The sequence below is a fragment of the Propithecus coquereli genome, unplaced genomic scaffold (assembly GCF_000956105.1).
Source record: "Propithecus coquereli isolate 6110/MARCELLA unplaced genomic scaffold, Pcoq_1.0 Scaffold482, whole genome shotgun sequence".
Classification (NCBI taxonomy): domain Eukaryota; kingdom Metazoa; phylum Chordata; class Mammalia; order Primates; family Indriidae; genus Propithecus; species Propithecus coquereli.
Genome location: NW_012150641.1, coordinates 1,725,368 through 1,739,731, shown reverse-complemented (window position 1 = coordinate 1,739,731; position 14,364 = coordinate 1,725,368). Strand labels below are relative to the sequence as shown.

Below are 14,364 nucleotides of genomic sequence, written 5' to 3'. Positions count from 1 at the left end.
AGTTGTCTAATTAATTTCTTTGTATTTTTAGTAGAGACGGGGTCTCGCTCTTGCTCAGGCTGGTTTCGAACTCCTGAGCTCAAACAATCTGCCCGCCTAGGCCTCCCAGAGAGCTAGGATTACAGGCGTGAGCCGCCGTGCCCAGCTGACTTGCCACTTTTTTATTGCCACCCAAACCATCCCTTTCCCAGCCTGAGTTCCGTAGTCTTCATCACAATCTCTCCCTCAGTCACCTTGACCCCTTTTCCCTTCCCACTTTGTGTTGCATTTCTTTGTCAAAACTGCTACTCTCTCCAGCCTGAGCAAGAGTGAGGCCCCGTCTCTACAAAAAATGGAAAAATTAGCTGGACGTGGTGGAGCACGCCTGTAGTCCCAGCTACTCGGGAGGCTGAAGCAGGAGGATCTCTTGAGCCCAGGAGTTTGAGGTTGCTGTGAGCTATGATGGTGCCATTGCACTCCAGTCGGGATGACAGAGCGAGACTCTAAAAATAAAACAAAAAAAAAACTACCACTCTGGCTGGATCCAGCTCCTCTTCCCCATCCCTATGTGGCCTATGCAGCTGAGCATGGCTGAAGAAAAACACCCCCACACACTGGACTCACTCTAAACCCTTGATCACGAATGTCACTGTGCTACATTCCCCTGGGCCAGTCACTCTCCCACCCTCCTGGACAACATTTTCTTTCCTTTTACCATCTTCACTTGACCTCTCATCTCGATTTTAGCAATAGCCTTCCAACGCCCTCCACCCCAAACTCTCAACACAGCAACCAGAGAGGTCCTTTTAAAATAGACCCCATTTTGACAGGCATCCATCCTGTTGTCTCCCACTTCCCAGCCCCTCACTCCACTCCAGCTGCCCAGGCCTCATTGCCCTCCTCAAACACTCTGGCATGTCTCACCCCAGGGCCTTTGCACCGGCTGTGCCTCCTGCTGGAAAGCTATTCCCTGGGTGGACACTCAGCCCTCTCTGTAGCCTCTTCACAGATCACCTCAGTGAGACCTCCTTAATCTATTTATATTCTATCTTTCAAACTAACCCCCCCACACTCCCAATCTCCCTTACCCTTCTTAAATTATTCTATTGTTCCATGGCACTTCCATCTTTGACATACTAGATAATTTACTTATTTATTATGTTTTTGGTTCATAATCTGCCCATGGGTTCACAGTCCCATGTTGGAAAATAAACTCCTCTAGGGCAGAAATATTTGTCCATTTTGTTCAGTAATGCGTCCCAAAGTCTGAAAACGCATAGTTTTGAACAATAAATATTTGTTAAAAAGAATGAATAAATGAAGGAATAAGTGAAGGAAAAAATGAATGAGTGAACCAAGGGTTTGTGCTTCTCGGAACGGTGATGCTACCAATTGAAGTCTTTAGGCTGGAGACGTTATTGCCAAACAACCAACAGAGGGCGCCAGCTTCCTAAATTTGGACTGTGATCGCTCACGGAGTGTCTGAGCCCTAGACCCCATTACTCCCCAGGAAAGGTGGACTCCAATCCATCTCGGATTCCTGTGTTCACTCTGTATCATGCAAGACCCATCTTGGCTTTCTCACTCTAAAAAAGGGAAGAAAGGAAGGGAGGAAGGAAGGAAGGAAAGAAGAAAGAAAGGGTGGGGGGGAGGGAGAGAGAAGGTAACTTCTTTTGAGATGTTCCCAATCAATCCCTTTCTCCTCTCTCCTTCCCCCCAAGGTCCTGGACCGGGAGGGCCAAATGGATAATCCATGTACTAGTTGGCTCGCAGATGCCTACTGGGATAACATCACAGAGCTAGACAAACTGACCAACTTCCACGGCCTCATGAACTCCTTTGAACAGTATCCTCGTGACTGGCACCTGTGGTATACCAATGCTGCCCCAGAGAAGGGGATGCTGCCAGGTACCCAGGCATCTGAGCCGCCCTTGCTCTCCTTCCCTCCATCCAGCCCAAGTGTTTGTCCTTCCAGTGCTCCTCGTCCCCTCCGCCAGCTGGCACCTGCCTCCTGGCCCAGGAGGTATTCCTGGCAGGTGCCCCTGTGTTTAGATTCTCTGCTCTTCCAGACTCTCTCCCTGCAATTACTCATCCCCAGGTGAGTGGGAAAATGCCTGCAATGAAATGCAACGGATGCTGATCGTTCGCTCCCTGCGCCAGGACCGGGTGGCATTCTGCGTTACCTCTTTCATCGTCAGCAACCTTGGCTCCCGCTTCATTGAGCCGCCTGTGCTAAACATGAAGTCGGTCAGTGGCTTGGCTTCCTTGCCCACACCACCACTGGGTTCTTCCTGCTTCTCTCGTTCTGTTTTGGTCTCCTCAATCTCTCTCTCCCACTTGGGTTATGTGGCCTTCTGCCTGAGGCCACGCCGGTGTTTCTGGCAGGTGATGGAGGATTCAACCCCACGATCCCCGCTCGTGTTCATCCTGTCCCCGGGCGTGGACCCCACCAGCGCACTGCTCCAGCTGGCAGAGCACACAGGCATGGCCCAGCGCTTCCACGCCCTGTCCCTGGGCCAGGGCCAGGCCCCCATCGCTGCTCGGCTCCTCCGAGAGGGTGTGATTCAGGGTCAGTGTCCATCTTTTTTTTCACCCCTACCTCGGCCTTGGTCCCTCTCCCCAGAACTTCCTACTCCAGTCACACTACTGGAACTGCACTTCCCACTTCTCTAGAAGGTGCCAGGAGTGGCAGACCTGAGTATTGGACCCCACCACCACCAGGTGGAAAGTGTAGGGACAGGTAGGGCTTAGGGAATGATCCTTACTGACTCGGCATCTCCTTGCAGGACACTGGGTGTTCCTGGCAAACTGCCACCTGTCACTGTCTTGGATGCCTAATTTGGACAAGCTGGTGGAGCAGCTGCAGGTGGAAGATCCTCACCCTTCCTTCCGCCTCTGGCTCAGCTCTAGCCCCCACCCCGACTTCCCTATCTCAATTTTGCAGGCCAGCATCAAGATGACCACAGAGCCACCAAAGGTATGTGGCTATAGAGAGCCAGCGTCACCCCAAGCCATCTGGTCTACCTTTCCTCCTGCTAGCACCAGAGCACGGCCTTAACCTTAACCACAACATGACTTTGTTTGATTTTATTGCCCTCTGAAAAATTCCACCTCATTCCTCTCCTCTTTGTGCCAAACTCCAAGAACATAATAGTAACATCTAACATTTCTTGAGTAATTACTATGTGCCAGACACTGTTCTAAGTTCTTTATATGTATTAACTCCTTTAATACACACACACAGGCCAGTGGCTCATACCTGTAATCCCAGCACTTTGGGAGGCTGAGGCAGGAGGATCAAGACCAGCCTGGGCAACATAGTGAGACCCCATCTCAACAAAAAATTTAAAAATTAGCCAGTCATGATGGCATGCACCTGTAGTCCCAGCTACTTGGGAGGCTGAGGTGGAAAGATTGCTTGAGCTTAGGAGTTTGAGGTTGCCGTGAGCTATGACCACGCCACTGTGCTTCGGCATGGGCAATAGGGTGAGACCCTGTGGTTTTTGTTTTTTTAAATTACACCCACATACACACCTGTCAGGTGAATACTATTACACCCCATTTTACAGATAGGAAACTGAGGCACAGGAAGTAACTAAGTATTCCAGAGTCAGAGTTTGGGTAGTTGGGTTCCCAGATTCATTCTTTTACACCCAGGAAACTTCCTGCCTCCTAGCCTTCCCTTACATTCTCTTCCTAATGTCACACTTCTCAGCTTCTTTCTCCTTCCTTCCCTCCAACTCTACTGAAATTTTTTATCTCTAGTATTACAAGCTCATCATTGAATGCAATCATACTGATCCTTTAAATCCGCCACACCACTGTGCCTCACCCATTCATCCCTGCTTAAACTATTTTAGTAGCCTTTCATTGCTCCTAGTTGAAAGCAAAATCCTCTTTGCTCACCCTGTGAAAAACACAGGGGCCAGTATGCAGTAGGTACTCAGCAAGTAAGTACCATTTGAGTGTATGTGTGGGAGCCTTTCCTCATTCTTAGTCCTCTTTGACTACCTCGGGGCAGTTGGCACAGTCAGTCGACTGTCCCTCTCCCTGGCTTCCCTAACACATCACCGCTGTTTCTCCCTCTGTCTTTTGACACACGATGTGTCACGTCTGTGTCTCCTTCTCCTCTTTGCCTGTGGCCGGATCTCAGGATTTAGTCCTTGCCCTCCAACTTTTCTCATTCTCCATTTACTCCTTTCACAAGTTTATGGGGAAATTGTCCTTTCCATGATTTCAACTCCAAGCCCCATCTCTGGCCCCAGTACCAAACTCAGTTCCAGCTCTGAATTGCTGTTTGATCACAAAGCACTGCTGCTCGGCCACCAGCACCGTGTGCCCCGCCTCTCACAGCCACCAGCCCGGGTCATTGCCTTGCTTCATTTTGGTTAATGGCACCAATATGATTTTTTTAAAAATGTGTTTAAAGTTGACTTTTATTTTCCTTTATTTTTTCTGCCAACACAAGTATTCTGTGCCCCCTTTTTTTTTGAGACAGAGTCTCACTCTGTTGCCCTGGCTAGAATGAGTGCCATGGCGTCAGCCTAGCTCACGGCAACCTCAAACTCCTGGACTCAAGCGATCCTACTGCCTCAGCCTCCTGAGTAGCTGGGACTACAGGCATGCGCCACCATGCCCAGCTAATTTTTTCTGTATATTTTTAGTTATCCAGATCATTCCTTTCTATTTTTAGTAGAGACAGGGTCTGGCTCTTGCTCAGGCTGGTCTCGAACTCCTGAGCTCAAACAATCCGCCTCTCTCGGCCTCCCAGAGTGCTAGGATTACAGGCGTGAGCCACCGAGCCCGTGTGCCCCTTTTTAAAATGTCAAATAGTTCAGAAATCTGTTACCAATGTAACAGAATTTTTTTTCTGTGTTTTTTTAAAGAACTTTTTTTTTTACTTCTAAGAGAGCTATGTGCCCTGGCAGCTAGATGGTCCTTTGTTGCTTGAGCATCCTGTGATGGGAGGAGGTGTGTAAGTTTGGAGGCAGGTGCTATTTAGGTCTGTGTGATAAAAGTGGGAGGCAGTGGCTGGGCACAGTGGCTCATGCCTGTGACCTCAGCACTCTGTGAAGCTGAGGCAGGAGGATCACTTGAGGCCAGGAGCTCAAGACCAACCTGGGCAACATAGTAAGACTCCCATCTCTACAAATGAAAAAAAAAAGAATATTTATTAAATATATGCAAGATATGAAGGATCATGATTCAACGAATGCCCGTGTGCCTATCATCCTTTTAAGAAAGATTGGCATTGTCTGTGAAGTCCCGGTGTGCTTCTTCCCAATCTCATCGCCTTCCCTCCTTACTCAAAGGAAGCCTCTATTCTGAATTCTGAATGTGTCATTTTCTTTTCTTTATAATTTTAACACAAAAGTTTGTATCACTAATGCAATCATGCTACATAAGTTTCTCTGTGACTTGCTTTTTTCATTCAACATTATGTGCTTGACATTCATTCATACTGTTCTTCATGTTTCATAGTTCTTCATACATTCCAGATCCTAATCCTTTGTCAATTAGGAGAACATTGAGAACATCATGGCTAGGAGGGTCAAAAGTGGGGGGACAGTTATGTGTTTTGTGGTTTGTCTTTTCTGTTATTTTTTGGTGAATAGAAATTCTTAATTTTTATGAGGTTTTATGAGCTTTTATTGTCCAACATAAATTTTAGAATTAGCTTGTTAAGTTTCACAAAAAAATTGGATTGATCAATTTGGGGAAAATTGACAACTTTAGGACAAGAAACCTCACAATCCATGAGTATATCATATCTCTCCATTTATTCTTCATTTCAATGAAGTTTTGCAATTTTCCCTTAAAGACGTGTACATCTTAATTAGATTTATTCTTACTTTACATGTTTTGGTATTATAAATGGCATTGTAAAAAAAAAATCACATTTTATTTTTGTTACTGCTATCCAATATTCTTCAAGTTTTTCACTACTCCATCCTGTTGATCATAGATAAGTCTTTTTAAAACACTGTTTCAAAATATCACTGTCCCACTCAAGAGAGAGCGTGGCTCCATGTCTGTGATGCTAGGGAATCAAGTCCAAATGGCTCCAGCTATTAATACTACTCTTCTTATTGCCTGTCCGTCTGTACATGGCCCTTCTTTTCCCACCTGAGGACTTGCACTTGACTTCAGCCAGGCTCATCCTTTCACTTATTTTCTCCATTGTGTCTTTATTCCTTCAATTCCTTCCAGCTCCAGGAAACCAAGACCCTTCTCTCGAGTCTAATCATATCCTTCCCATTTGTAACACTTAGTCCAAATTCCAACTTGTTCATGAAACCTGATAAAGCCAATTATGTAGAATGTTCTTCTTTGATGATATACTATGGCCTTTTTAATGGACACTGAACCTTGGTGCATAATTCTGCACACTTTTGTTAATTACTAGTTGCAAGTATATACTTTGTTCATATTTTCTGGCACTCCCCAGTTGGGTTGGCCTACCCATTGAGAACATGATGGCTGAGAGGATCAAAAGTGGGGGGACAGGCTGGTCCAATGGTAGTGGGTTATCAGAACTTATTAATATTAGCGTCACTAAAGTTGGTATACCAACCCCCCACTGCTAAATTTGACTGGCTTAACAAAAGTGGGGGAACAAGAAGGTAGGCCTGCCCCTAGCCCATACAGTGCCTGTGTGTCTGAACTAGATGAAGGTACTTAGCCTTGTGAACGAGTGCACATCTTGGCATGTAGATCAAGGTCTAGATTTCAGCTTCCACTTACCCCTTCTACCAGTGCCTTTGTGCAGTGAACAGCCTCCACATCTGCACATGGTGGTGCTAGAGGCAGGGCTGAGTATGCTGCATGGCAACTGTGCACTTCATTGTCCCCAGGGCCTAAAGGCCAACATGACACGTCTTTACGAACTGATGACAGAACCACAGTTTTCCCGCTGCTCCAAACCGGCCAAATATAAGAAGCTGCTGTTTTCACTCTGCTTCTTCCACTCTGTATTACTCGAACGCAAAAAGTTTCTGCAGCTTGGCTGGAATATTGTCTATGGCTTCAATGACTCTGACTTCGAGGTTTGTACTAACCAGGCGTCCTCATTCCAGCCCTCTCTCCTTATCCTTCCTGCCCCTGGCTCCCCTGTGGAAATATCCGCTCACAGAAAGCCTGTGTTAAGGCTCCATTGGAAGAGTTCCTGCCATAACTATGTGGGGTGGGTGGGGACTTGGGTTGGGACCGTTCACAGGTGTCAGAGAACTTGCTGAGCCTCTATCTGGATGAGTACGAGGAAACACCCTGGGATGCACTCAAATACCTCATTGCTGGCATCAACTACGGTGGACATGTCACAGATGACTGGGACCGGCGCCTGCTCATCACCTACATCAATGACTATTTCTGTGACCAGGCTCTATCAACTCCCTTCTACCGGTGAGGGGCAGGTGGCACTGAGCAGGGAGCCAGAGGACACAAGCAGAGAATATAAGATTGGGAGAAGACAGTTTGTGGGACTGGGAGGGGGAGCAAGAGCAGGGAGTTGGACAAATGGGACATGCATAAGGACTGGGGTCTTGGCTGTGCATTGAAGCCCAAGACCCCACAACATGGCGATAATTATGCTGTGGCTCCTCAGGTTGTCGGTACTAGAGACTTACTTTATCCCCAAGGATGGGAGCCTGGCCTCTTACAAGGAATACATCAGCTTATTGCCTGGCATGGACCCCCCTGAGGCCTTTGGCCAGCACCCCAATGCTGACGTGGCCTCCCAGATCACAGAAGCACGAACTCTGTTTGAGACTCTGCTTTCCCTGCAACCCCAGATTACACCCATCAGGGCTGGAGGCCAGACCCGGGAAGAGAAGGCAAGAAGAGACACACCTGGGGTGGGGGTGGGGAGTGATGAGGAAGAGAGGGTGACACTCACACCTCCTACCTCCTCAGGTCCTTGAGTTGGCTGCAGATGTGAAACAGAAGATCCCTGAAATGATCGACTATGAGGGGACCCGAAAACTGCTGGCTCTCGATCCCTCCCCCCTCAATGTGGTCCTTCTGCAGGAGATCCAGAGATACAACAAGCTGATGCAGACCATCCTGTAAGATGCAGGGGCTCTGTGGGATGTGGGAGGGGCAGGGAAGGGCCTTCACCCCCTGGCAGGATGACTTTTTCAGGCCGACCATCTCTAACCCTCCACCTCATCCTGCTCAGGTTCTCACTGACAGACTTGGAGAAAGGCATCCAGGGCCTTATCGTCATGTCTACAAGTCTGGAAGAGATTTTCAATTGCATCTTTGATGCCCATGTTCCTCCGCTGTGGGGAAAGGCAAGATTACACCACTGTTGACCCTACTGCAACCACGAGCTCTCTTCTAATCCCTGTGCGCCTCAATCTCCTGGTGCTAGGGAGGCATGTAGCAGACTGCAGAGAGCCTGGGCATTGAAGCCAGATGGGTTCAAGGTTGAAATCTGGCTCTCTGACTCTGCACAACTTACTAACTTATATACTCACTCAGGGCAGGTTACTAACCTCTCCAAGAATGTTTCAAAGATTCCCAGTATTGTACACGACACTCAGTAGGTGCTTCATTAATGATACGTGGTTGATATTACTGTTGCCATTGTTATTAATAAATAGGTGCCATCTTATGCTTCTTTCCTGGGAGTTGGCTTATGGAGAGCTTTGCCCACCCTTAGGCAGGGAACAGGGGCTGACACCACATAGTTTTCTCATATCTGCTCCCGGTGCTCAAAATAAGGACTTGAATGCTTGATGAAATGAATGAGCAAACACTCGCTCCTCCTCTCCCAGGCATATCCCTCACAGAAGCCACTGGCTACATGGACCCGGGACTTGGCCATGCGTGTAGAGCAGTTTGAGCTGTGGGCCAGCCGTGCCCGGCCACCTGTGATCTTCTGGCTGTCTGGTTTCACCTTTCCCACGGGCTTCCTCACTGCCGTGCTGCAGTCTTCAGCTCGCCAAAACAATGTGAGCAATGTGGAAAGTGTGAAGCAGGATGGATGCTGAGGACATGTATTTGCTCTCCTCTTTGGGGTCCTCCCTTACTCTCACTTTCAACCTCCAGATTTCAGTGGACAGCCTCTCCTGGGAGTTTATCGTTTCCACTGTGGATGACAGCAACCTAGTGTATCCACCCAAGGTGGGAGCCAGATGTGCTTGGGGCTCTGAGCAAAATAGGGTGCTGGGATGCAAAAGTGGAAATAATCAGATGAGAAGGGAGGAGAGAGGAGCCAGTTTGGGGTGCTGGCAACTAAGAGTCTAGCCTTCCCCCAAACCTGTGCCCATTTCTCCCCAGGATGGTGTCTGGGTTCGGGGCCTGTACCTGGAGGGTGCAGGCTGGGATCGGAAGAACTCCTGCTTGGTGGAGGCAGAGCCCATGCAGCTTGTCTGCCTCATGCCCACTATCCACTTCCGGCCTGCAGAGAGCCGCAAGAAGAGCGCTAAGGGTGAGTCAGCTCTCTGAGACCTGCCTGTCCCATCCCTAGTCTGGATCCTAACCCATCCTCTGCTCCAGCCCTCTCCACACTCGCTCCTTCCCTGCTCTCGCACAGGGGTCTGACTCCTTGTCTTCTTTCCCCCAGGCATGTACTCCTGCCCCTGCTATTACCATCCCAACCGGGCAGGCAGCGCAGACCGAGCCTCCTTTGTCATCGGCATTGACCTCCGATCTGGGGCCATGACATCTGATCACTGGATCAAGAGAGGCACTGCTCTACTCATGAGCTTGGACAACTGAGGAGGCCTCCTTCTTCTCCGCTTGACAGAGGGTTGGGGACTCTAGGAACTGAGGCTGTAAATGCACCTGGATTGAGGCTGGACTTCTCTCAGGCTTTGACCTTGGCTGAATTTAGCATGTGATGGGGCCCTGGAGACACCTAGCTGTGCTAGCCATAAAGGTGGAAGAGTTGTATTGGAGCTCAGAGCAGTAAACTCGCGACCACAAGCCCTAAGTGTCTCAATGGAGCGGTGGGGGTTTGGGGAGGGAGGAATCCCAGGCCTTACGGAGTACGGGAGCTATTAGTGAGCTAATACGACGCGGGGAAAGGAGCGAAGGAAGAGGGGCAGCCTTGAGAGGAAAGGAGGCGTGGCCTTGAGCCAATGTGCAGGGCGCTGGGGCCTAAAGGAGGTGTGGCTAAATCTCGGGGCAGGACTTGAGTGGGTGGGGCGGGGCTTACTTTAGACGGGCGCGTGATCCAAATGGAATAGGGGTTTGGTCAGGCACGGATCAGGGCTGAACCCGTACACTGCACCCTGCACCCTGCACCCCGCACCCCGCGCCCGGCATCCTACCCAACACCGGCTCTGAGGCTAGCGGGACCGGCAGAAGGCGGGGCGGAGCCGGAGAAAGGGACTTCAGCGCAAGGAGGGGCGGGACCACGAGAAGGGGGCGGGGCTGGGGGAACGGGGGTGCGGGTGTTTGTGTTGGAAAATCCAACTGCGCCACTGGGCGGAGCGGCCCCCCCAGCCCTGGCCTGGGAGAGGGGGGGCCGCTCGCCCCCTTGGGAGACCTTGGGGAGCCTGAGCATCTGGGACCCCCCAGAACCAGGTAACGGGGAGCCGCGAGGACGTCTGTAAAGAGGGAAACCATTTCTGTGCAGGGGGGCGGGACGCCTGAGTCGTAGGAGGGGTAGAGCTGGGGATGGACGTTTGCGTCTCAGGAAAGGCACTGGGAAAAAGACTGGGGCGCAGGACATCCAGGTCCCCTACGAAAGAACAGGGCGGGGGTGGGGGAAGAACTGGGAGGCAGATGTCTTGGGTTCCGGATGTCGAGAAGGGCCTGAAAGGACTCCCAGCTCCCCCAGGGCTGGGATTCCCCTTCCTGACACCAGGGCGGGGCGCAGCACTTCTAACTGAAGGGCAAGACTAAAGGGCAGAGTTTGCAGATAGGTCAATGCGATGACCCATTAAGGTTAGATGTGGTCAGACTGGGGGTGTCTCTGGTCCCGGGGCCATTTCAAGTCTCCCTCCACTTCTTTCCACGGGTGAGGTATATAGCCTCAGCCTGACTTTCCCACTAGGAGCCCCAAGAGCTTCCTAGCGATAGCCTTCGCCCCCATCCCACTCCACCCCGCCGCACCTCCCTCTCTCGGCCTTGCCCGCTAATTTCCTCATCCTTGGTCCTGCCCCCACTCTGCAGTCTCGGGTTCCCTAACCCTCAAACGCCTCTCGATGCTGAACCTTCCCAATGTAGCCACGAGATGGCGAGGGCGAGACGCACACCTAGAGCTGAGGGCAGTGCGAGTGGGGGATGTGACGGCTGAAGACCCTGTCCCGGCCTGAGGGAAAGGTGGGTTGAAGCCCTCATTTGACTTCATGTCACCTGGGCCCCCTCACAGGAAATTGCGGGCAGCAGGGCAAAGGGCATAGGATAGGGAGGAGGCTGGGGTAAGTAGTGGGGAGGGGGGCACGCGGGTTGGTTACTAAGCAACGTAGATTCGCTTCCTGTCTTTTGTGGCTTGTGGCCGTGACACGGGTGGGGTTTAGAGAGAGTGGGGGGCTTGGAGACTGTGGGGCAGGTTGAGGGCAGGACACCTGGTTCCCGGGCCTAGGAAAACCCTGGGAGGTAGGAGGGGAAGCAGCGAGCTGCGCTGCAACAGAAAAGGAGTCGGCGGTTAGCCGGCAGGGGGCGGGACCAAGGCACGGCGCTCACCTCGGCTCCCCTTCCCTCCCGGGGGTTGCTTGCCCTGTTGCCAGAGTAACTGGAGAGCGAGACTCGGGAGCCCGATTCCTTAACTCTCCCTTCCGTCCAATCCGCTCCACCGGACGTCCCTGACATCAGGGCCCTGGCAGCCAATGGGGAAGGGGCATTATAGAGAGACTGGAAAAGGGAGAGAGGAGGGGAAGAGGTGGAGGAAGGGAGGAGGTAGCTGCCCGGGACCCCGCACGTGCACTCCCACACGCTCGCGCCCACCCCCCCCCTTTCATCGCACGCGCCCGTGCACCCCCTTGCGCCTGCGCAGCTAGCCGCTTCCCCCTGCCACCCGCTCCCCTTCTGGAGTCTGGGTAAACTAGCACTGGGCTGCGCTCCTCAGCCCCTGGGGACCCAGACGTCTGGGTCGGTCAGCACTGTTTCACTGGGTCGCGACCATTAATGCCCAGCCTCGCTTGGGAGGGCCAGCTACCTGTTCCCCACCTCCCCCCAGCTGGCGCCCCACGCTCCCAGGTGGGCTGGGCGGAGCTGTGGTTTCCGGCCCCATATGCTCAGGCACTGCCTTCCCGGGCTCTGGCTTAGGTTGCTTCCCCAAGAGAAAGGGAGCGGGTACCAGAGCCCCTTCGCTCGGGCCCAGCTGCAGTTGGTGGCGGGGGAGGGCGCTGCGGGGAAGCCCCGGACGGCCCAAGTGACTCCTCCGGGCCATCACGTCCCTTCTTCGCATGAATTCCTGCTCTTTGATGTGCACCAAAAGCCTTGCCATCCTTAACGTTTCCTCCTTACTCGCCCTGGTGTTCTTGACACCTCCCTCGGCTCCTTTCGGGCTGTCTGTCCCCGTCTCCACTCGTCCTTCTCTGCTTCTCCGGATTACATAACTCTTCCTCTCGCCGTGTCCTGATTTCAACTCCACAGACTCCGCCCTGGAACAGCGCGGGGAGGGGCGGGACAGTTGGGGACCCAGACAGATTATGGCTGGCGGCCGGCTGGGGCACGGGGGATCCCGCAGATGGGAGACGGAGCCCCGCGGGACCCGATGCCCCCATTCCCCGCCTCCTACCCCCAACCCGAGATCTCGCCCGAGAGAAATGAGGCACTATATCTCCGAGAGGCGTGTCGGGACTCCTGTCAGAAATGTGGGTTGGGAGGTCAGGGCTGGAGGCGGAGGAGCGGAGGCAATCGAGAGGCCGAGTCCCTGGGTTTGAGTCGTATTGGGGGTAAAAGAGGTGAAGGCAGGACGCCTGGGTTCCCTCCCACGTCTCTTTTTTGGGTTCCCAGAAGACCTAAGGCTGTTTCCCAGGAAGCTCAGCCAGCAGACTCCCGCAGCCCGGTGGGGGTCAAAGGTCTGTGTTAGAGGTGGCCTGGGATGATGTCACCAGTGCACGTGCCCCGGGATGGTTGCCAGGCAATGAGGTCTCCTCCCCCTTCCATTCCCTCCCACCTCTGCCCTGAGTCCGGTTTTAGTCCCGTGCCATCTCTTTCCCCTCTCTCTTCCTTTGGCCTTAGCCTTCTGCAGGTGGGAAACCCCGGCCTGGAGTTTTGGGAGGGGGAGGGGCACGGGTGTGGTGTGGCTGAAAGACTTTGCCCCCTTTGCTGGGCTGAGAGAACCTTGGGTCACTTTTCCCTAGATAGGCACAGAAGAGCTTCCCCTCCAAGCCCCCACCCCCAGAAAGAGCCTCCGAGCAGTCTCTTTACTTTCCCACCTGCTGCATGGCCAAGTGTCCCATTGCCCCCTTCCCACCCACATTGACTTGGAGTGGGAGTGGTTGTCAAGAGAGCTACCCCCAAGAGAAAAGTTGTGTGTAGTTCGGGGGATTCACTGGACACCAGCCCATCCCTGAGGTCTCCTTAATCTATGACACACCACCCCCTCTGCAAACAGTTGAGGAAAAGGGTCAAGAAACAGTATTAGGCTGAAAAGTCAGGGTCATTATACTGTGTAGGTGGGTGGGCCAGTTTCCGACCTGGCATCTCAGGGGAGGAGGTCTCAGTTGACAGCTATGGCTGCCCTTCTCTATAGAGTCCTGGGGTTGGTGATGGTATTGGAAAAAATCAGTTTCTGCCTTTATGTACCTTAGAGTTTGGGTAGTCAGATCAGACCTGGTTTCTAATCCCAGCTCTGCCACTTAGTGGCTATTGGGACTTGGAAAGGTCACAACCTCAATGAGCCTCATATTCTTAATCTGGAAAATGTAAATATCAATACCTACCTTCAGGCCCATGGGAAAAAAAAATGAGATAATTTATGCAAAGCACTTAGCACAGTGCCTGGCACAATGAACACTGAATGGATGCTCGTTGTTATGAAATACTTTTATTATTAAATGATGTTAGTTATTATTTGTATTATTATAGGTGGTAGACCTACTCCAAACTAACTATGACCTTAGGAGTTTGTTAGGGAGGAATGGATAGTTTGTGTTAATTTGGAGGCGGGGGTGCTGGGGATTAGCTGTGACTGCTTTGTGCACTTTATTTGATGAGGGCTTTAGACAGATTTGTATTGCTTTATTTAGGATTATTTTTTGCTACTCTCGGAGAAGAAATAGCTAAGACTATTCCTTTGGCTTTGAAAATAAAATAATTGTATTATGGTTTGATTTTGAAGCAAGACCCCAGTCCCCTCCCATGTTGCTCTCTGGAACCTTTCATTTTGCAAAGGGACTCTACAGTTTCCGTAGCGGGGAAAGGGCTAGGCTGAGGGGTGTGTAAAAGATTGGGGTGGGTGGGTGGAGAGAGTCTAGTGCAGGG

At 51.6% G+C, this 14,364-nt stretch overlaps 2 protein-coding genes across 2 annotated transcripts in view; both read left to right on the top strand.

Moving 5' to 3' along the window:
* Window positions 1-9,881, top strand: part of DNAH2 (dynein, axonemal, heavy chain 2) — a 102,793-nt gene extending 92,912 nt beyond the window's left edge. Inside the window, exons 74-86 of the mRNA XM_012655607.1 lie at window positions 1,701-1,887; window positions 2,078-2,226; window positions 2,365-2,548; window positions 2,766-2,956; window positions 6,834-7,025; window positions 7,196-7,380; window positions 7,583-7,811; window positions 7,891-8,042; window positions 8,156-8,270; window positions 8,757-8,933; window positions 9,031-9,105; window positions 9,262-9,412; window positions 9,548-9,881. Coding sequence (XP_012511061.1) covers window positions 1,701-1,887; window positions 2,078-2,226; window positions 2,365-2,548; window positions 2,766-2,956; window positions 6,834-7,025; window positions 7,196-7,380; window positions 7,583-7,811; window positions 7,891-8,042; window positions 8,156-8,270; window positions 8,757-8,933; window positions 9,031-9,105; window positions 9,262-9,412; window positions 9,548-9,702 — 2,142 coding nt within the window. The 3' untranslated portion in view covers window positions 9,703-9,881. The remainder of the gene's footprint in view (window positions 1-1,700; window positions 1,888-2,077; window positions 2,227-2,364; window positions 2,549-2,765; window positions 2,957-6,833; window positions 7,026-7,195; window positions 7,381-7,582; window positions 7,812-7,890; window positions 8,043-8,155; window positions 8,271-8,756; window positions 8,934-9,030; window positions 9,106-9,261; window positions 9,413-9,547) is intronic.
* A 572-nt stretch (window positions 9,882-10,453) lies between these two features.
* KDM6B (lysine (K)-specific demethylase 6B) overlaps window positions 10,454-14,364 on the top strand; it is a 21,566-nt gene continuing 17,655 nt past the window's right edge. The window contains exon 1 of the mRNA XM_012655687.1: window positions 10,454-10,512. The gene's annotated coding sequence lies outside the window, so the exon portion shown is untranslated. The remainder of the gene's footprint in view (window positions 10,513-14,364) is intronic.